The 21,471-nt window shown below is 48.7% G+C and overlaps 1 protein-coding gene across 1 annotated transcript in view; it reads left to right on the forward strand.

The window, feature by feature from the left end:
- Nucleotides 1–2,462: 2,462 nt before the first annotated feature.
- Nucleotides 2,463–21,471, forward strand: part of ZIM2 (zinc finger imprinted 2) — a 120,698-nt gene continuing 101,689 nt past the window's right edge. The window contains 10 exon segments of the mRNA XM_060130138.1: nt 2,463–2,661; nt 6,104–6,174; nt 8,138–8,172; nt 8,706–8,835; nt 16,486–16,564; nt 17,167–17,229; nt 18,972–19,451; nt 19,971–20,054; nt 20,749–20,889; nt 20,972–21,081. Of these exon segments, the coding sequence (XP_059986121.1) occupies nt 19,058–19,451; nt 19,971–20,054; nt 20,749–20,889; nt 20,972–21,081 (729 nt within the window). The 5' untranslated portion in view covers nt 2,463–2,661; nt 6,104–6,174; nt 8,138–8,172; ... (2 more) ...; nt 17,167–17,229; nt 18,972–19,057.

Here is a 21,471-nt window from a genome sequence, read left to right on the forward strand (position 1 = left end):
GGGAAAAGGGAAATTACTATTTGTTTTCAATGTTTTGAGTTGCCCATTAGGCATCCTGGTAGAACAGTCAGCTGTTAAGCAGATAGTTGGATATATGAGACTGGGCCTCTGTGGAGAGTTCCGGGGCAGAGGGAGCTGTTGGCATGCAGGTGCTATTTAAACCATACGGCTAGGTGAGACTGCTACCTAGGGAGTAGACGTTGATGGAGAAGGCTAGTGACTGAGTTCTGAGCCTTGGGAGGTTGAACAAAGCAGAAGCCAGCTAAGAGGACATGGGAGGAAAACCAGGGCAGTATAGTGCCTCTGAAAATAAGATAGTTTTTGTTATCATTGTTTGTTTTAATGAGGATGTTGAATGTTACTGAAAGATCAAGTGAGATTAAGAACAAGTTTCCTAGCCACATGGAGAACTGCTGAAATTGCCAAGCAGTTTCAGGGGTGTGGAAAGGATGGAAGCCCGTGTGGCATGCTAGGGGGAGAGAATGTGCGGTAAGGCTGTTGAGTCGGTGACAGAAGGCCACTCTATCAAGAGGGCTTTTTTGGTGGGGGCAGGGAGAGAGTGCTGAGAAAAGGGGTAGTAGCTGGAGAAGCTCTGAGAGCATGTGATATTTGATGGGAATGAACGACCTGGGATCCAGAGAAAAAGCTGTGTTGCAGATAGAGGTCTTTGAGAAGGAAAGAGGGGATGGGGTCCCTAAATTGCATTAAAATCACCTCCTAAACCATAACCAGACTTGAGGATCCCCTGAGGAGCTCCAAAACAAACACCTCTCTGGGACCCTGGGCACCTGCAATGTTTGACAGCTCCCCCAGGGGATCCTAATGTGCGGCCAGATTTGAAAACCTCTGACCTAAGGGTAGTACCACATTCACTTCTAGTGGTGCCTCTAGAATTTCTATAGAAGCTCCCGGGGAATAATTTTCAAAGGTACAGAGCAAACACAATGTTTTCATTCAGATTTTATGTTTATGTGGCACTGCTGGGTGAGAAGAGACTGCTGAAGACTTGGGGAGTTTCAAACATCCCCCACCCCAAAAGCCAGTAGTTCTTAATGTACCCAGCAACCACTGATTTATAAATATTTATACTTATTAAGTATAAAATTTGAATCTGGGTATCATGTTCTTTGTGCTTAGGTAACCTGCTTTTTGTAATTAACTGTATCTTATGAATCTTTTCCTTTAAAATTAAAAAATTACATTTTAATTGGCCACATAAAATTGCAGTGTATGGCTTTGCCAGAATACAATTTATTTCTTCCGCAGAGTACATTTTTCTAATAAAAAATGCTACGTGAATATGCCTGCATATAATCTTTCGTACCTCTTAGCTTAGTTCGTTTCCCTTAGCTCCTGGAGAGTGGAATAGTTGGATCAAAGGGTGCATCAGTGAGCTTTTTGTAATTCATTGATTCTACTACTGGGAAAGAAATGCATATTTCTGGCCAGGAGATTCAAACAGTATGGACTGGAGACGGGAAAGATCCCTCCTCCATATTCCTTCCCCTCATCCTTTTTCCCTAGAGGTAACCGGCTAACAGTTTCTTGTACACTTTCCCAGAGGTTTTACCTGTGTGTGTGTTCATCCTTAACAAACAAATGCAAACACTTACCGGGTCATGTCTACAAACTTCGGCCACTTGAGTGTTTGACTAACTCTATTGAGTCCTCGGCCGTCGTTCGTCCCGAGCGGCGCTACCTCGTCGTTTCCCGCCGCATACGGGTTTCCTCACGCGTCTGTGTGCCCTGCACGGCCGACGGTCCGGGTGGCCACGGGTGGGACTGACCCAGCCTGTCCCAGGCGGCGACGCGCGAGGCCGCCTCAGGAGAGCATCCGCTAAACCGTGCTGGTCCGGGCTCTCGGTTTTACGTTTCTTTGGGAGTCAGGTCGTGAGTTTTGTCCTGTAGGTCTGTCAGCCATTTGTATTTTCCTGTGAATTGCCAGTTTCTTCCCTTTTTGCCCAATTTTCTGGCTTAGTTTGGTCTTTACCGTATCGGTTTCCAAGAGGTCTTCGTTTATTAGGGAAGTTAGCCCCGTGTCTTTCATGTGTCCCAGGCGGAAAAGTCTCGTCTCCCACTTTCTCGTTTCTCTTTAACTTCAACATACATATTTTTGTCCGCCGGATTTTCATTTTCTTAGACAAATGTATGGGTTTTTTTTTTCTTTTTCTTCAGAGGTTTTGCGTTTGGGAGTCGCTAGCGGGCCTTTCTCTGCGTCACCCCCCTTCTTTGTTTGGGGGTCGCACACTCACTCCCCCTCCCCCTTTTCCAGACCCTTCCTCAGGGCCCCTAGCATGGGCTTCGTTGACGTCAGCCTGCTGCCTTCGCGCCAAGCCGTCGCCACGGCAACTGCGGCCTGATTGGCAGGGCTTGGGGGCGTGGCGAGGGGGGCCCAGGGCGTGTAGCGCTGCTTCTGATTTGCCCGCGCCGGGGCCCCGCCTCTGCGGAGAGCCTGACAAGGAGTCGCGGGCCGGGGCTCGGTGCAGACGCCGGGAGCTGCAGGAGGACGAGGTCGGAGCGGAAGAGTGGACATGTCCACCATGGGCTGGTGGCGCTGCCGGGTGCCCGGGGCCGTGTGGGGGCAGTAGACTGTGCACGGGCTGCGCCGTGGCTGACCTTCGGCCAGGGGCGGGGCGGTGCCTTGAGGTGCGGTGTGGCGAGGTGAGTCCGGCCGCCTCGGCCCGCACATCCGCGTCTGGACGGTGCGCGGGGATGGGATGCCGCAGGTTCGAGACCCTGGTCAGCGGGCCGGGGCTGCCGCACTTGCCGCAGCGGCGCCATCTTGCGCTGCCGGCCGGAGTCTGGGGTGGGGGCTCCCATGCCACCTTTCCTGGGCATAGTGGAGGACAGGGATGGCTGGCCGTCCTGGGTAGGGGGCGGGAAGGCCGCGGGCTCCTGTCACCGCAGTCCGCTGGGGTGGGTGCCGGAGAAGTGGCGGGCCATACCTAACGAGCGCGGAAAGGCTCAGCGCGCCCCCCCCTGCGCCCCGCCCTCCCGTTTCCTCAGCTTGGTCGGGGGGCTGCAGAGGACACCCCATCCCACGGGGTCCCAGATTGGCCAGGTCTGCTCCGGCCGCCCCTGCATCCTTGCCGGTCTTTGGGGGCGGGACTTGCTTGCCGCAGTGGCGGCGGGAGGAGCTAAGGGGCGGGGCCGAGGGCAGTCGTGCTGCGGAATGTTTTTCTCTGGGCGGTGACAGACTGCGGGCCCGCCCACCCTGGCGTCACTTTTGATGTGTCAGATAAGAGTGGCTGCGCAGGCGCTGTCCTGATTGGTTGGTGCGGGCTGGGGTGGGGCCAAGGGCTGGCTTGACTGCAGGTCTCAAAAGAGATCGACTGGTCAAGCCCCGCCTACCTCAGCGCCATCTTTGATGGGGGCGGCTGAGGCTCGCTGCGCATGCGCGGCCTGGTCTTGGCTGGGTGGCCGCAGGGGCGGGGCTGAGGGTAGCGGTGCCCTGTGTTCTTTGCTGTGATTGAAGGCTGCGGGGGTCCTGCTGCCTCACACCTTCTTTGCTGGTCACGGGCCTGGCCGCCGACACTTGCCGCGGACGCTTGCCGCGACGTGCCACCCTGACTAACGTAGGTTTTGAGGTCTGACTTGAGATTGGGCGACGGCTGGTGACTGGGGGGCTGTTTTATCGGCAGGGTCCATGTGGCCCAGAGTTTGCCGACACTGTTGTTGCTGGAGAGCTGTCTGTCCTGAGGGAGAGGGCTACGGGCTATCATTGTGCCCGCTGTTTCTCCTTGGTTGGTCTGGGGGTTGCAGAGCATCACCCCTTCCCCTGTCGTTGCCTTCCTGAACTGCTTTCACCTTGGGATGTTTCTGGCTAGATCTCTTGGCTTGGGGGGGAGGGCTGGGGCGGGGGGTGCCACCCAGCCGTGTTTCGCAGGTGCCCTGTCGACTGGGCTGAGGGGATGGGGCCACGGGCCGTCTTTGGGGACTGACAGTGCTGCAGAACCCCGCCCACTCTGATCCAGTGCTTGTTGGCCGACAGGTGGCGCCGAGGCTTATTGCGCAGGCACTGTTATGAATGAGGGCGGAGCTGCAGGGGGCGGGCCAGGGGAGGGGCTGCAGAGCCCTGCCCACTCTAGCACTGTTGGCCGTCAGGTGGCGCCAAGGCTTACTGCGCAGGCGCCATCTTGAACTACTGTGGGGCTGCAGGGGGCGGGCCGAGGGAGGGCTGCAGAGCCTTGTCCACTCTAGTGCTGTTTGTTTACTGACAGGTGGCGAGCAAGGCTTACTGTGGAGGCGCTGTCTTGAATGACAGCGGTGCTGTCTGCTGGGGTGGGCCCAAGGGAAGGGCTTTTATGCTTTGTATGACTAACAGGGGACTGCAGACCATTTCCCATCTAGCGCTGTGTACTTTGGCCTAGGGGTGGTAGCTGAAGCTTACTGTGCAGGCGCCATCTTGAATGACGGTGGTACTGCAGGGGCAGCCCGAGGGAGGGGCTGCAGACCCTTGCCCACCTAGTGCTCTGCCGGCCGACAGGTGCCAGCCGAGGCCTACTGCGCAGGCGCCATCTTGACTGACACTGGGCCGGCTACAGGGGGCGGGTCCGAGGACGGGGCTGTGGAGCCCTGCGGCCCTTGCTTTCTGCGCATGCGCCATATTGAGAGCCAGTAGGACTGCGGGGCGGGCTGTGTATGGCGTCCTGGGAGATGGAACTCACCCCGCCGTCTTCGCTGCGCAGGCTCCAGGTGGACCACTGCTTGCCACTGCGGCACATCTTGGCGGCCGCGCGACGGCGTCGTGTTCCCTGGAGGGCGTGCAGAGCCTTGTCCCTGGGACTGTGGGACGGGTTTCAACTGCGCATGGCCGGGGGTCACATAGGAAAGTGGGAATTTTAATAGATTTGGGGAAGGGGTGGATCTAAGTGAGAAGGCGAAGGAGAGCGTGGCAGGCTCTGAGGGCGGTGGGAGGTGACATGAAGGAAAAGGCCTCAATCTCGTAGACAGCCTGGAGAATGCGGAGCGCGGTTATGAGGGAGGCGTGGCATGAGAAATGATGGGACGGAGGAGGGGCTGGCAGGTGGGGCGGGGCTGGGAGGGGCGGGGCGAGAGGGAGCAGCCCTGGATTCCTTGTTTGTGGGCGGGACCTAGTTATATATCTGCCCATGACTGACAGCGTTAACATAAACCAGAGCCATAGTCCTGAAGGTGCATCCCCCTCGGGGCCTCTGATTGATTGAACGCATGCTCTGAGGCACAGTGGGGCTTGAAACATGTGTCGTCCACGGGGATCATGTTGACAGCCTCAACTATTGTGTAAGGTTAAGTAATGATACCATTATCTACTGGTAATGTTGATGATAATAGCATTAAGATTGTAATATAAGCTAGTCTTTCATGCTACTTAGGTGTACAGCACAGTAAAATTTCTGGCATTGCATCACTGGCTATCGCATGGCAGAACTGGAGTTTTACTCACCTTTCTAAGGGGTGCCTATATCATTATTCCACAAGGTTTCCATGAAAAATGTCTGTAGATTACTGTTTTCCAAAAAGACGTTAGTTGATCTGTAATTGCCATGAGTTCTGAGGTTGAGTTCTCTGAGCCTCTGCTTTTTTGTGTGTGAAATAAGTAGAAAATTATGTTGTGGTGGGAATTAACAGAGATGCTAAAAGTAAGGTGCTAATAAGCACTGTATGAGGCACTTAATTAGCAGTAAATAATACTACCTTCTTAGCTATTTTTTCCCTCCAATTTGTACCTGCAGTGTGTGTCCCTTGCCTTTAGAAGGATGGCCAGTGCAGCATAGCTAATAAGTGGGAGATTGGGGTCTTAAATAGGATTTCTCAATCCCAAGTCTTTACTGTTTTGCTCTGCTTATTAGAGAAGTTTCTAAGACACTCAGAGATTGGCTTGCACACGATTGACATACCCTCACTGGAAAAAAGCTATGATTATAGCCAGGATACAACATACACCCCAGGGAGCAATGCCGATGGCCCTTCCACCCTGGGAGGAAAAGCTGTTCTTCTTGGTATCATTTTACCTCTACCACTGTAGGAGGCAAAGATGCAGCTGTGTGGGGTCATTTCCAGCCTGGAAATTCAGTAATTGGGAAGTAAGTTCGGTGGCTCACATTTTCTTTTCCTTCCCCAGCTCTACCCTTCTCCGAGACGACTTGCAAGAGGAAGAGGGACTAGGTCCAAACGCTAGGTGGCGGTGTCCAGGTGAGCTGAATTCCCTCCTCGCAGTGCCACACCCATCCTTGGACTGAGCACCTCCTTCCTCAACCTGACACTTTCCTACTGTACACGTGTTCCATATGGCCACACGAGCACCCTGTGTGCTCTCTGAGAATGCACAGGCTCTTCTGGTGGGTCACGTGTTCACCAGATTCTCCTTGGTCTTCGCAACATTCAGCTACTCCTTCAGGCCTGCCCTTTCTTTCTTATTGGGTGAATAAAGAAACATGAGAAATTCATTGATTCATCTATCAAACATGGCCCCAAGTGGAAAAGGAAGTGTTTTCCTGGAGCTCATAGTCTTTTGGGTAATGAAAGACATTGAAAAAATAATTGTGTGATTCACGCCTTTGAAAGAGAAGGTTCACTTCAGGCATTAACTTAATCTGGGAGAGGCCATGTAGGGTCTCCCTGAGAAAGTGAGGGACATTAAGGCTGAGCCCTGAAGCGTGGTGGATGGTAGTGTGTCGTGAGAAGAGCAGTCTTAAGGGAGCTGGGAGTCCAGGATCTAGTCTAGACTAGAAGCCTAGAACAAAGGAAAGAAAAGAATGGTGTTTGAGATGAGAAAAAGGTAAAGTGGAGCTGCACTGTGAAAGGCTTTGCAATCCGTGGTAGGTAATTGGGCTTGATCTGAAGCACCATGGGAAGCCATGGCAGCACCATGATAATCAGATTTGTGTTTTAAAAATATCATGTGGTTGCAGGGTTCAGAAGGGGAGGGTAGAAACAGTGGGTCCAGGAAGACCTCTTCGGATCTGAGTGAGAGATGGTGGCTTGGGTTAGGGTCACAGAAGAGGGATAAGTGAATTGGATGGATCTGAGAGAGGTACTGAAGAACCGGGGACTCAGTAGGTCTTGTACTCTTTGTTCATGGTTTGCTCACTGATTCAGACCATACTCAGTGAATCATATCATGGGGGGAAGTGAGCAAAACAGCCAAATATTGCTCATTCTGTCAGCAAGCATTGATACTGTGCCTGATCTGGGACGTGATCATGCTGGACTTCGGGTCTCCGGAAGTGAGTGACATAATACCTGGTCTCAGTGTCTATTGAATGAGAACTCCAGTTAAGTGGAGAGTAAGAAAACATGCTTACCAAGATTGGTGGGCATGCTGATGGCATGTTACCACCCAGGGAAAGACTGACATGCTGTCCCAGTGAGCCACCGGGGGTGGGTTGGTTTTTTCTGGCCTTGGTGAATGCTTCAGACAGCAGTCCAGTGTCTGGACTCAAGCCTTTGGAGACTCAGAGGCCCTACTTCACCTGAGGACTCATCTTACATCAGTAGATCCACGTTAACGAAGCTAAGCCATAATGAATTATTGGTTTATGTCGGAAAATAGTGTGACCAAATACGACGTTCCTGTTTTCTCAGTTTTGGTAATTGATTCATGGTGGGAGAGCACTACCACAGGAACCTAGATATTCAAAAGTACGCATGATCAGCACATTCTCTCCCTGTAGGCAGACCTACATGGGAAAGGAAGCCATAGTGAGAGCTCGCTTGGTGAGTATGGAATCAGAATGAGAGGATGTGGAAAAGCTTTGGTTGCGCTGGCCTGTAAGGTCACCTGGGGATACCATCTGGTTGCAGTGAAGCTCTTGCTAGGGTCACCAGGACACCAGAAGCCCCTTGTCTGCAGCCCCCGCTCTCCCCAGTCTCCATTCACATTAGGTCTGACCAGAGTAGCGTGCTCTCTCCTATAGATGGTTAAATGAACCATGCTTTGTGGTCTGCCTTTTCATGCCCTCACCCCTTTAAAAAAAAAAAAATCTGATCAGCCAGTCACTGATGTAAAAATTGGTCAGATATGTCCTACTGGCACAGAAGAGGTTTCATCTCTTTAAAGTAACTCTTTTTCTTGAATCATTTGGGGGCTGACCATAAAACTAAACTCTTAGTTACTGTTTCCTCTTTTTTGAAATTTTTGGGGAAATTCCTCCAGAATGGACAACGATAAGGAACTTTTGCTGCAGAGTGGTAAGTGCTCAGTTTATATGATGGAGGTAAGCCCAGGGCGACGTGGCGATTATCTGCGAGGAGCCACCTGAGAGTCCAGAGGGTGGAGTCATGGCTGGTACGGTAGGGGTAGTGGTTGTTTACTCCATGCTCACATTCCCCTGTGAAATTGTTACCCAAACAGCCTCTGTTGTCCACATGTACCTGTTCATGGTTGACTAGACCACACTGGATGCATCAGCCTAGAGCAGTGGTTCTCAAAGTACAGCTCCTGGTGTGCTTCCTGGATGGCTGTTTCCTGGGGAGCCACAGACCTCCTAAATACCCACCCCGGAAAGGCTGGTGCATTTCTCCCAGTCACCCCAGGCTTGAGAACCACACCCTAGAAGGCATCGAGCTGTAGTGTGCACTCATAATGTCGGAGTGGGGGTGAGCAGAGGCACGGGCTAGCCCAGCTGCTAGTGTTGGGAACCTGAGCTGGGAGGTGAGGCGGGCCCAGGCTGGGACAGCACTTCCCTCCACGTGGTGCTGAAGGAGAGAATGTCGGTTTGCAGAAAGAGGCAGGAGAAAGGAGCAAACAAGAGCAGAGAAGAGACCGCACACCCTGCTGTCCCTGAGAAGCGAAGAAAGTAACGTCCTCGGTTCGTGACTTTAAAGCTCTCAATTCCAGCCCCCTTTAATGAGGTAGGTAGAATGAGAGAGGGGCTGAATCTAGGTGCACCGTGATGAGGCACCAAACTAAGTAAGTAGAAACGGGCTTGGAGAAGAGACCATGAGCTCTTCTCACTCGTGGTGGGATGTGGGGAACCTGAGGTCACACGGGGCCACAGAATTTCTTTACCTCTCCTCGCGCATCCGGCCACATTTCCAGCCACCACTAGTTGAGTTCCTTCCAGTTCAGTTGAACACTTGACCCACTGATCCTTTGATTGAGGCCAAAGACCCCCCCCCACTTGTGGCAGGGGTGCCTGATGACTTCCATCTTTGTTTCAGATGAATTAATTGTGAGACTGTGCTTTTGTTTTCTATGCATTTTTGTGAAATAGAAGTAAAGGGCTGTAAAATACTCAGAGAATGGCATAAACACCTCCACATGGACCACAGTGGCAACACTTGTCCATCAGGCAGGACCACTGCCCTGTGGTTGGGGTCCAGCTCTTGCCCGAAACTAACTCTGCATACAGTGCTTATGACACACACATTTCATGCTTAGATGTCCTGTGCATTTAAGAACAGGTCTTTGGAGGTTGCAGAACAGCTGGAACCCCGTAAGCCCCTCTGCCCGGTGTGGAGGGTCAGACCTTTTTCTGACCAGCTGTCCTTGTTTGTCTCCTCTCCTTCCCCCTCCTTGGAGTTAGTGGCTTCCCTTGGCCCCTACGACCAGTGTCAGGCTGGGTCTGTGTGTGTCCCCATCTTCGCCCCCATCCTCTGAATGTGGTCAGACCTTTGGCTTTTAAAATCCTGCCCTTGGGTACTACTTGACTCACGCTGGGACTCCTGCTGCAGAGAGAGTGCGGAGGGAGATGTGGGAGCTTCAGTAACTAGGGTGTGTGAGAGCCCATCTCCAGGCCCGGAAACAAAGCTGATGGGTTTGCCACGTGGCCAGAATTGAGTGTGAACAGTGAGACCGAGAGGACAGCTGGCAGTGAGGTCAGGGTCTAGGTGTGGCGCCCCAGCAGTGGTGTTCTGGCCCAAAGGGTGTGTGGGGAGTGGAGGACTCCACGGGAGCACTGTGGGTGGTCGGAGAGAGGGGGAGCCACGCAGGGGAGGGGGTGCTGATGCGCAGTGACTGGCGCAGAGGAGAGGACAGACAGACAGCAGCTGAACTTCCAAATTTATATTCAGGTATTTTTTTCTGATGGTGAACTTAAAATAACATTCTAAGTTGAAATGCAAAATGAAGTATCTTTTATTAATCATTTATTTTTTCGATTTTCCCCGCTTTACGCATGGTCTTCATACAAGTTTTTATGGAAGTTTTCTTCCAGTTTGGTTTTGTATGTACTTCCATACGTTTAAGCACCTATGTAGTTTTTTGTTTTGGGGGGTTTTTTTGCGTAAATGAGATCATGCCCAATTCACTAACACTTGAAACTCAGGCTACCAGAGTGAAGTATGTGGGGTGTTAGGCAGTAATATTTGGTTGTGGGGGAGTGCGTGGTGTGCCACCTGGCGAGCTCGTATCACGTGCCCATCACGTTTACAGTCTCCATTATATGCATGTTTCTGTGTGTGTGAACGTAATATTGTGCAGCTGTTTAACAACATCTACAATAACTTCTGTATAAATACATCTCCATCTGCAGCTTTGATTTCTAAAACTTCACTTTATTCCATTGTGTGGACATCCTCATTGTTTTCTGTGTACATATAAATGAGTATATTTGCGGTAAGAATGCCACATATGCTGTATAATTTTATGCCCTTGTATTTTCATTTAATGCTTTAGACATTTTTTACATTGGTCATTTCCATCAAGTGTAGATAAACTGGTATATCCATAGAATGGAAGACTATGTGGCCTTTAGAAAAAATGATATAAATCTATATGTACTGGTTGGAAAGATGTCTATCAAAAATTACTGGGTTTAAAAATACACACAGAACTCCTGGTATGATCTCGTTTTGGTAAAAATAAGATGTTATATGTACAGACTTTAAAAGGTTTAGTATAGGAACAAATGTGATCACTGGATGTGGCTTGCAGTTTCTACGTTGGATAATCTGTAATGTTTGAATGTTGTGCTGTCTTCTATGTTTGTAATCAGAAAATAAAGCTACAAAGTTTCTTGGCAACATGACTTAATGTTACATGACATTTTCTTAAAGATTCTATCTGTTTTCATTTCTTCTTGCATGATGAAATTTTGGAGGAATGCTGTCTTTTGAAGGCAATGATTTATTTTTCTGAAAACAAAGTATGTTTGTCATTGGCCTTAGTGGCCTTTGCCTTCTAGAGATGAAATACCGAATTTCTTGGAGGAGAGGCCAGACACCGGCACTGATGTTATTGGTCTTCCCTAATGTCAGACAGAGGCCTGCTCCAACCTTCTTAGAGATCCATACTCGAATAGCTGGTCAGAAATGGAAGTGTTGGCTGATTTTTCTTGCCACTTTCCTTAAAAAGACCCTTTATCATTTACTCCTAAGGAAGTTCCTAGTTCGTATTTAAACAGTTAATGCTTTTCTTGATTTAAAAGTCTTTCTTTACTATAAACTAAATTCCCACATGTGTATATACTTTCACATGAGTCAGATTCTGGAGTGTATTTTGTTCCATCAGTGTATTTATCATTGCACCCCCATCCTTGTGTTGGAAAGAATACTTCGTGTTCTTATATGTTTGGGTCACTTTACAGACAATCCCCCACCCTTGCTGCACACATACCTTCTTGTTCAGAATTGTCTTGATATTTCTGTACATTTAGTCTTCTGGAGAAACTGGATTCTCAGTTTGTCAAAACTCCCACATTTTATTGGATTTTAACTTATATTCAAGGGAGGATTGACAACAATTTTCATGGTCCTGTGCAAAAACATGTCTTCATTTATTTAGGACCTGCTCTGTGTCCTTCTGTACATTAAAAAAATTTTATTTGGAGTTGCAAATACTTCACTGAATTTATTAATGAGAATTGGTTTATTTATTTTGCTATTCCTGGAATTTTTTTTCTTGCTGTATTAACTGCCAAGGTTTTTGAATTCAAAATAATGCTTTTTCCACATTTATACCTTTCACTTCTTTTTTATCAGTTGCATTAGCTAGGACTTCCAAAATAGTGCTGAATGGTGGGTATGGTGGAGGGCTTCCCTACCTTTAGTGTTTAATGCTTGCTTGCACTTGAGATAAGTCTTTATTGTGTTTAGATGGTCTCCTAGTCTTACTCTTTGCTAGGGACATACAAGGAAAGGTTGAAGTTTGCAGATGCTTTGTAATGTGCAACAATGCTCGTGGAATCCCCTTCCCCCTCTAATCCCTTATATAACAGCCTACCCTAATGGGATATCATCCTTGTATTCCTGGAATAACCTTTCATGGTCAAGGGCTACTATTTAGACTTTTCTAGATTGGATTTAAATGTTTTTGCATCTAAGTAGAAAAAAACCCAAACACAGTTTGTTGAACACCCTCTACATGCCAGTCCTGTGAAGGTAACAATACAGAGATGAGAAAGGCGATGTAGTCCTTGCCTCAGGGACTTTGAGGGCTGACATAAGGACAGGTGCTCCCTTTCTCTGTTGGGCTGTGCGTCCCCCAGCACATCTTGATTCTGTGATGGCCTTTCTGGGCCGTCCTTGGACAGGCATCCCCCTCGGCCTCAACACTGCCTTTGGTCATGCCAGGCAAGCCCGCGGATGACTCTTCCCTGATGCTTTCTTCCTCTCAGCCACACCCGACACGTATCTTCTGTCCTCTTCAGTGGTAGGCATGGCTGTTGCCATGGAGGCAGGAGCTGGACTGGGGAAGTGGGGGCGAAGTGGGAAGAGCAGTTATGCTTTCGATTGGCCAGAGTCGCTGTCACAGGAGGAGTTCACCTGGGTCTTCCAAAGGGTGAGGTGAGTATGGGGTCCTGGCAGGTGCTAACTCAGCAATGGCCTCATTCCTGGGTGCCCTTTGGGCTGCCAGCGGAGGACAGGGTGAGTCGGGGCTGAAGGCTGGGTCACTCGGCTCCTTCTGAGGGGCCACCTGCAGTCAGGTAAGCCTGTAGGAGAACATTGACCAGTGCTTCCTTTCCCTGCTTTGCCTCTGGTTGCTGTGCAGGGATCTGCCCTGTGTTAGGGCCGCCATTGCATAATAGCACGTTCCCGGATGTGCTCCTTGGGTGACGTTATGTCACCTGCCATCACTCCTGCAACATATTTGAGAGTAGATGTACATACAAGGACTTAGTGGTGGTGGGCAGCTGACTTTGTAGCTTTTTTTTTTTAACTTATATTTTTATCTACTTGACTGTCTTTGTCCTTAAGTGGAGACTTGCTGTTTCAAAAGGAATAGGCATTTTTAATGTTTTTTAGATATATGCCAAAATGATATCCAGAAATAGGATTCACACTTGTACCAGCCAGCTTCCCACCAACACTGATTTTTATTTTGAAATAGTTGCCCATTTGGTAAGCGTAAAACGTGTTCACCGTAATATTTTACATTTCTTTGATTTCTGATACAGATGTTGGCTCCTGTCACTGATTTTAGGAGCTGTGTATTAATGTCCTTTATTTTCATGAGGAGCCACTTACTTTTTTCTCACTGCTTTCTAAGACCTATTAACTGTCATCTATGCTGCAAAATATTTTTCCCCCTCCTTTTCTGGTTTGCTTTTATTCTGATTAGTTTTTATAGCCTGGAAAATGTGTACCGTTTTTATTTTCACGTCTGCTGCGTAGCAGTCAGTGGTCTCTGCCATGGAATCTGCTCGAGCATTCTCCTTCCTGTCCCTGTTCTTCACTGTTGTAAACAGTGCTTCTGTGAACACCCTTGTGAACTGTGTCTCTGTGCTCATGGGCACATAGGTCTGTCAGTTCGAGTTCAGAAGTGGAATCGCCAGGATAGCGAATGGCATTGCATTTATGTACTAATAGTTGCTAGAGTTGTGAGTGCTGTTTCAGCTTGGAGCTGCAGTTTCCCTAAGTACTTCTTGGGTCTGAGGAGTTTCAAAGTTGATTTTTGGGGGTTTTCTAAATTGCCTATCATATCATCTGCAAACGGCCAGTTTAGGGTGTGACCTTGGACTCAGACCAGGGTGGGGGTGGGGTGGGGTGGTGGACAGGGAGGGGAGGAGACCCCTCAGCGTTAAGGTGGTAGTGCTGCCAGCACCCACTCAGTGGGCAGCACGGTCTCGAAAGACCTCCACTAGTGCTTTTGTTTATCATTTTGTTTTAACTGTGAATTTATTTTTTTGACTAGTTAATACATGTCATGATAAAATAAAAACAAAAGGGGAATATACAATGAGAAAGTTAAGTCGCCCTTCCTCCCCTGGCCCCCAGTTCCCTTCCCCAGGGGCAATCACTATTAATCACTATTAACAGTCTCTTCTGTGTCCTTCCAGAAACCGTCTAAGTAAATGACATCTGTTTTTATAATTCCTTAGAATGCTATGCACATTGGTGTGTCCCATTTTGCACTTAACTGCCTTAGAGGTCGTCTCATATCCATTTATTTACAATTGCCGCATTATTTTAAAAGGTTTCATAATCATAATATAAACATACCATATTTTGCCCATTGTCATAACAGTACTTCAATGAATATGTTTTTGCACATATGTCATTACATATCTCTGGGATAAATTCATAGTAGAGTTAATAGGACAGGATATTACATTTTTTAATTTTGATAAGTAACCAATTTGCCCTTTATAAAATTTGCAGGATATGTGTATCCAGTTTTTTCTTCACACAACATATATGTTATCTATCTTTATGATTATTCTGTTCCCAAGGCCCTTTCTTCCTCTCAAATGAATTTCCTCTGCCATTGTGGGAAGGAGTAGGTAAGGTCCAACTGTTTTTCAGGTTTTTCTATTAAAAATCTTTTCTTTTTCAACGCCCTTGCAGACCAAGGGCTGTTTCGTCGGCCTGGTCAGAAAATCTTGAGCACATTTAACAGAGATCACATTTGTTGACTCTAGTCCTGAATTTGAATTGAGAAAAGGACTAGGTGAATTTTCAGCATACAAGTTGGCATCTACCTTGTGACAGGATATTTATGGGTGTTCACATGGTCATATTATCAATGAGCAGGAAGTCCTCCGTCTCTTTTCTGTGCTCTGGAAGGGTTTTTATAACATGGTAAATACTTCGCTCATGGAAATTTTATGGGAAGTTGCTCCTTCGGTCATTTCATCTTTTTAAATTTCTTCCCTGGATTTTCCTCTGCTTCCTGAGTCAGGTTTACCAAATATTTATATTTTCTTAGCAAAATTGTTGCTTCCTTATCAAACTTTTTAAGCCTTACAGTTCTTAAGTATAATTTTTACCTACTGGTGCTTTATGCTTCAAACACATGCCTAGTGGGAAGAAAAATTAATGTGATTAGAGAAGTATGTATACAAAGTCAAAGTTGTCCCTGTTTCCCAATTTTATTGTCAGGTTAGAAGATCCTGTCCCTGCTCCAGGATTATAAAAATTAATCTTTTATTTATTTTGATCTTAGTTTTAGCATTTTCATATATGTTGTGACCTCTTTCCCCAAGTGAATGATTGGCTAGATCTCCTGTTACCATTATTATTTATTGAAGTAATCTATATGCATTCCTTACTATTTTTTAATGCCACTTTCATAGAGTTCCACATACTCAATTGTGTACATACAGTAAACTTATATTACAATTCTTAAATGAATCAGTCTTCTTGTCTTTTTTGGTCCTTTTTTAGGTGGTTGGTTTATTGCTTTGGCTTTGATGGTATAAACAAGAACATCATTTGTTACTTTTTTGTCGTCTTTCTGCCTTTAGGCATCATACTAGAAAAGAACTTTCTTAACCCTGAGATTATATTAAGATACTTCTTTTTTGTGTGTGGTTTGTTGGCCTTTTGATGTATGAACTTTCAAAATATTGATCCAAGTGAAATTCTTCCAGGTCAACTTTAGAACCATTGTGAAGTTCCCCAACATTTATATTCTTTGAAATTCCACTAGGTCGTATAGGGGGTATTTAGAGCTTTCATATGCTAGATCCGTATATCTTCCATGATTATCCTATGTCTCTCTGGTTATTGCCTTTTCTATTGCCATATAATGTATAAGTTTGTTCCTATGGGTGCTGTCTTCTTCTGTTAAATCTTTTGTATTTTTACAATGGAGTTCTTCCCATTTTTTCAAATTGGTTATTGTCGGTCCATATTTAGGGAGTCTGTTATAAATGGGTTTCTTACTAAATTATTATTACTATTATAAGGTCTGTTTCCACTGATTTGCAATATCTGAGTGGACGGTCTTACATAAGAGAGTGATAATTTTATATCTTTCTTTGTTCATGCCCCAGATTTTCTTGTAATTGGCTGAAACTCTGTAGAATGATGTTCATTAGCCATAGTGTTAAGACTGTTATGTCTGCTTTTATAAGTGAGTTTGGTCTGCAGTTTGCTAGTGCTCTCTTTGTCTTAGATGTTTTAATTATTCTGGTTTCATAAAGAAAATTTGAAAGCTTTCTGCTTCTTGTCTCTGGTTGGTCTATATGACATGGGAATGGGCCTTTTCTTGAATATGGTATATAAGGCCTCACTCCCAATGCTATCTTGGTCCACAGCCATTTGGAGAGTGAATTCTCTGACACTCTTTACATTTCTTCCATGTTTACTTGTCCATGTATTTCTTTAAAATGTCTACAGGTCCCTGGCATTTTGACTCTGTTCCTGTGGATAAGAACACTTGTTCTGAAGTTCCAGAAAGGATCCTATTCCCAAACAGGTGATTTACATACCCAAGGGTGTCCTGTGGCCTCTGAGAGGTGGGGCTGCTGTCATCTAGGGGACTGGAGTTCTCTCTGGAATTGGATGCCACAGAGCAGGCTTGGGCTCCCTGCCCGCCCCTCTGTCCCGCACAGGCCTGCTGGCTTTTGAGGGCCCTGCTCTTGTCACGGCAGTCCCTCTTAGCCAGTTGTTGGGTAAACTCGACTGTGTTCTCTTGTCCCAGCTGTCTCATCAGCTCTCCAGAGCCTGGACGCTTGCCCTTTCTTTCCCCTGCCCAGCAGGGTGTTATCTAGTGTCCTGTTTGTCGTCTGAGGAGGGCAGGGCAGGCAGGGCGGGAGTGGCAGGGTCTCCAGGGTCTCCGAATGGAGGTGCATCTGTGTAGTTGGTGCTGAAGCTCCAGAGGATGATGCAGAGAGAGCGGGAGGGCAGTTTACACGGGGCGGAGCGGAGCCCACCACTGTCTGGAGAGAGTCCCCTGCATTCATGCCCAAATGATGAAGGCTACTTTGAGACTGAATAATTGAAACACCTTTTGTTTTCTCTTTAGACATTAAAAAAAATTCTTTTTAACTTACTGGTTTTTCCTTTTAAAACAAAAAGAATTTTTGCTGCATGTGGTTTTGTTCTTCTCTGGAAGTAAAGCCAGAAGTACAAAACTGTCAGGTAAGTTAATTCACCCAAACCTAGATTTCTTTCCTGTATTGCCTACTTTCTTGCTCCAGTTGTGGCTGACCACTAATAACAAGGCTACATAATAGAAACCACATGCAACTAAAATGGTTTAGGTGAAGGGAAACGTATAGCCTTAGTTGGTTACGTTAGAACAAAAGGAAAAGGGAAAATCAGCTTTTATACTTGGTCTAAAAAGTTTTCTTAAGAAGGGAGGGAGCAGATACTAAAAGACAAATAAGGAAATAAATGATACAGAGGATTATCAAAGTAGAAAGCTGGTTCTGTGGAGGCAAGCTAGATATTTGAAAAGATTGATAAAAGCAGGAGGATGTGCAGGGGTGTGAAGAAGTCCTATGGTCGCTTAATCACTTTCTCACCATTGATATGAATAATAGGTGTTTATCACCTGTGTAGGGTTTCAGTGGGTTCACTGGTACTTCCTTTAACCTTCCCCCTCTGTGCTAGGCAGCGCTGTAAGAGAGCTCCACATATACCGCACAGTGGTTCCCATGCCTGTTTGTCGGGAATACCAGGAAGGGGCTGGTAGAAAAGTGGACAGGTGAGGGTAAGTGAAATGCCAGGGTGTTCTTTTGGAAACAGTGCTGCAGAGCTTAACCCAGAAACTGCACTGTGCTTCCGCAGGCCTGTAGTAAGAATGCATGCCTGTGTCTAAAACCAATTTTAAAATGGGTTTGCGTACATTATCTTCAACATGCTCTATCAGTGTTGATACCTGACTCTTCCAGTGATGGAAAAGTTCGTCTCTCATCCCTTTACCAGAGTTTACAGTGGGGGCATAGGCACGTGAGCTCAAATATTTAAGACTAAATGCAGCAAGTGCTTGGAACACTAGTAGAGGAAGTGAGTCTCGGGAAGGGTCCCGGAGGACGTGGTGTTAGCACGAGCCCAAGGCTGGGCTGTGGGGCAGACGCTCCTCAGAAGGGTGGGCACTGCTGACGCAGGGGTCCTGAGCTTTCCTGCAAACTCAGATGCTGTCCAGCCACTCTGGCCAATAGAACTTGCTCCCACGAGGGAGATGTTCTGTGTTGTGCAGAAGGGTAGCCACTGGCGCTTGGAATGTAGCTGGTGTGACAGAGGAGCTGAACTTTTAATTTCGTTGAATTTTAACTTAACAGCAGCGCGGGTTCAGGGAAATTATTAAGAGCACTTGCAATCGCATTACCCAGAGCTGAGCACTTGTAACATTTTTATGTGGTCTTCTACCTTTCACATGTTGTATGCTGTTTTAACAACCATGTTAGGGGAAGAAATGCTCAGAAATGGCAGAATTGAGCCCCTCACGACCCCCTTTCCGTTTTTGCTAAGAAAAAATACCGACATCCCATTTTAGTAATGGCCAGCACCTTGGGCGTCCCCATGTGCTGTGTGCTGGGTGGTTAGGCCTTTTAGGTGTATTGGCTTATTTAAGCCTCACAGTTCTAGAAGGGGTGTAGGTCTGTTGTTCCCATTTTGTAGATAAGGGGACAGACGGCAGGACGTGGGCTGTGTGGCCCAGGGTCACAGAACCAGTTAGTAGCAGAGCTCACTCCTCACACGGGTGTGTGTGGTGCTTTAACGCCTGCCTGTGCATGTGTCTGTGTGTTGGGGTTTGATGCCTCTCTTCTGCCCTTGGCCTGTTCACAAAGCACTGTTGGTGCCCTTGTCGGGCAGCCCCACACTGCTGCCTGGTCCTCGACTTCTGGGACATGTGTATGTCTCCTTACGATCCGCAGGTCCCTGAGTACTGACTGTCCCAGGCTGCCGCGTCTTTCCTGTTGACTCATGTTGGGTTCCTCCAGTGAAAATTTTCCTTAGAGAGATGCTGCCTCCAAAGTACTTGTCTGCCACCAAACCCAAGAGGTCTTGGGCCCCAAATCTGTGTGAGCTAGACAGTGACTTGTCTCAGGAGCCGGATGCCGCCATAGGAGAAGCCGCCACTGACTCTGAATTCTTTCATCAGAGGTTTCGGAACTTCCTCTACGTGGAATTTGTCGGGCCTCGGAAGACCCTGCTCAAACTCCGAAACCTCTGCCTCGATTGGTTGCAGCCGGAGACTCGCACCAAGGAGGAGATTATCGAGCTCTTGGTCCTCGAGCAGTACCTGACCATCCTTCCAGAAAAGATCAAGCCTTGGGTGCGTGCAAAAAAGCCAGAGAACTGCGAGAAGCTCGTTACTCTGCTGGAAAATTACAAGGAGATGTACGAACCGGAAGGTGAGCGGGAGAGGAAGGCGGAGCTCCCTGGGGTGCCCCGCGCAGTGCCCCTGATGTTCTAGGCCGATCGTCCTCTTCGCGGGGAGTGGGGGACTGCCCTGCCATAGGACGTAGGTGGCCTCCCGGCCTTTCTGCCCACAGCGCGCCAGTTGCACCTCCCTCCCCAGCTGTGACAGCCCAGTGAGAGCCAGTGCCCCGTGTCCCCACGGAGCAGAATCCCTCCTGGTTAGGATGCGAGAGGGAAGGAGACCGTGGGCCTCTGACCGGAAGGGAGCCTGCACACACCGCGCCCTGGCCCAGGCTCTGTGGAACCGGGGTGGGGGCAGGGGGCACCCCAGCAGGTTGTACCTGGCGCTGCCATCGGGAGGGTCACAGCCTCGTTCCTGCCCGGCAGGAGCGGAAGGGCGGGGCGAGAGGGTCTGACCACTGCAGCAAGGGGTGGGGGCCAGCCGGGGGGGCTACTTAGAGGGGACCGGCGAGCACAGACGAGACCTTAAGTCGTGTGTGGTGCCCTCTCAGACGACACCAGCAGTGACGCCCACAGCGAAGGCAGCATGAGCCGGAAGGCAGCAGAGGCCCCACCGCCACACTCCGCCTGCTGCAGTGAGTAGCCCGGTCGCCCACGCCGTCCAGGCCGCGCAGGACTTCCCTGGGGCAGGGCTGCTGCTCAGAGGTCTGAGGGGGAAGGAAATCAGTGAGGATGGAAGGAGTCATTCTTACGTCGAAGCAGACACGTGTGTGGCATTAAATACAACTGTTTCTCTTAATGATGAGAGAAAATGTTTAAAGCTATGTGAATTTTGCAGTAGGCTGTTCCAGGTTGTGTCCACAGCCTCCCAGGAGGGGCAGAGTTCATCACCCCTTTGCCTCCAAAGCTGTTTTATTTGTTAAAGGTTCTTCGGTGAACTTTTTGAAGGAGCGTTGCTTTTGGGGCAGGTGGGTGTTTCATTTCTTTGGGGTAAAGTTACGTGCACATTAAGACTGACTGGGGTAAGCGAGGCGGTGGAGGGTCTGAAGTCCATTTTCCCGAACGTGGACCGGACCACGTGGGAGTTGGGAGACCAGGAGAGCCTGAAGGGGGAACCAGCTCCTCAGCTCAGTGTTAGCCCTGACTGAGACCAGGCCCACCTAGGCGAGGCCCCAGAAACAGTGGTCCGGGGCCCGGGTGTCGGGTTCCACTTGGGACCCCTGTTCAGGATCCGTCTCCTAGCATCCCTTCCAGAGGGGTATGTGCACGTGAAGTGAGCGCACTCGTGTCAGGACACGTGGTCAGCTCCTGAAATGTCTGCTTCCTCAGGTGACCGGGACTGGGACCGGGACTGGGACCGAGACTGGGACCGAGACTGGGAGCGAGCCCACGAGCGGGAGCACCGGAAGGGCAGAGGCAGGGACCTGGAGTCCCGGGCCCGCTGGCCGTACGCCCGGAGCCCCAGGAGCAGTAGGTCCTCCTCCGACTGCTTCCCAGTGCGCGTACCAGGTTGACTGTGCCTTGTTCCCTCATGATGCCTGTTGTCTTCCAGGGTTTCATCAGCGGGATCTTTCCCTTCCTCTGATGGAGAAAGTGGCTTTTGCAAAGGAAAGAGAGCACAAACGTCGGGATTCTGTGATGGATTACGAGACAAGATCACAGGTATGCTTAGGTCTCCACTCATTCTAGGAAGGCTGTCTTCATTTCATGGCAGAGATGCCTTTCTTTCCCGAGAGGCTGAGTTATCTGCCCGCTGGAATCCTACCTGGGTTGGGGAGAGCCCCAGCGACTCCCCAGGAGCCTGTCCTGTCCCCAGGGGTGACTGGTGGCTGGGGAACTGCTGCCTGTTTTCTGGTTCATCCACGGGATCAGAGGAGCACTTTTCCGCTCAGCGTTTGTGTCACGTGGTGCGTCGTCCGCAACAGCTGTTCCTCCTGGGCCAGGGAAGCCCATCGACCCTGCAGGTGTTTCTGGTCCTCAGTAGGGAGCCAGGAAAGTTGCACATCCACAGAGCAGACTTGGGGGGAAAGCAGAAGGCCCCGGGGCCTGGAA

Source organism: Lagenorhynchus albirostris, chromosome 19 (assembly GCF_949774975.1).
Source record: "Lagenorhynchus albirostris chromosome 19, mLagAlb1.1, whole genome shotgun sequence".
Lineage (NCBI taxonomy): Eukaryota > Metazoa > Chordata > Mammalia > Artiodactyla > Delphinidae > Lagenorhynchus > Lagenorhynchus albirostris.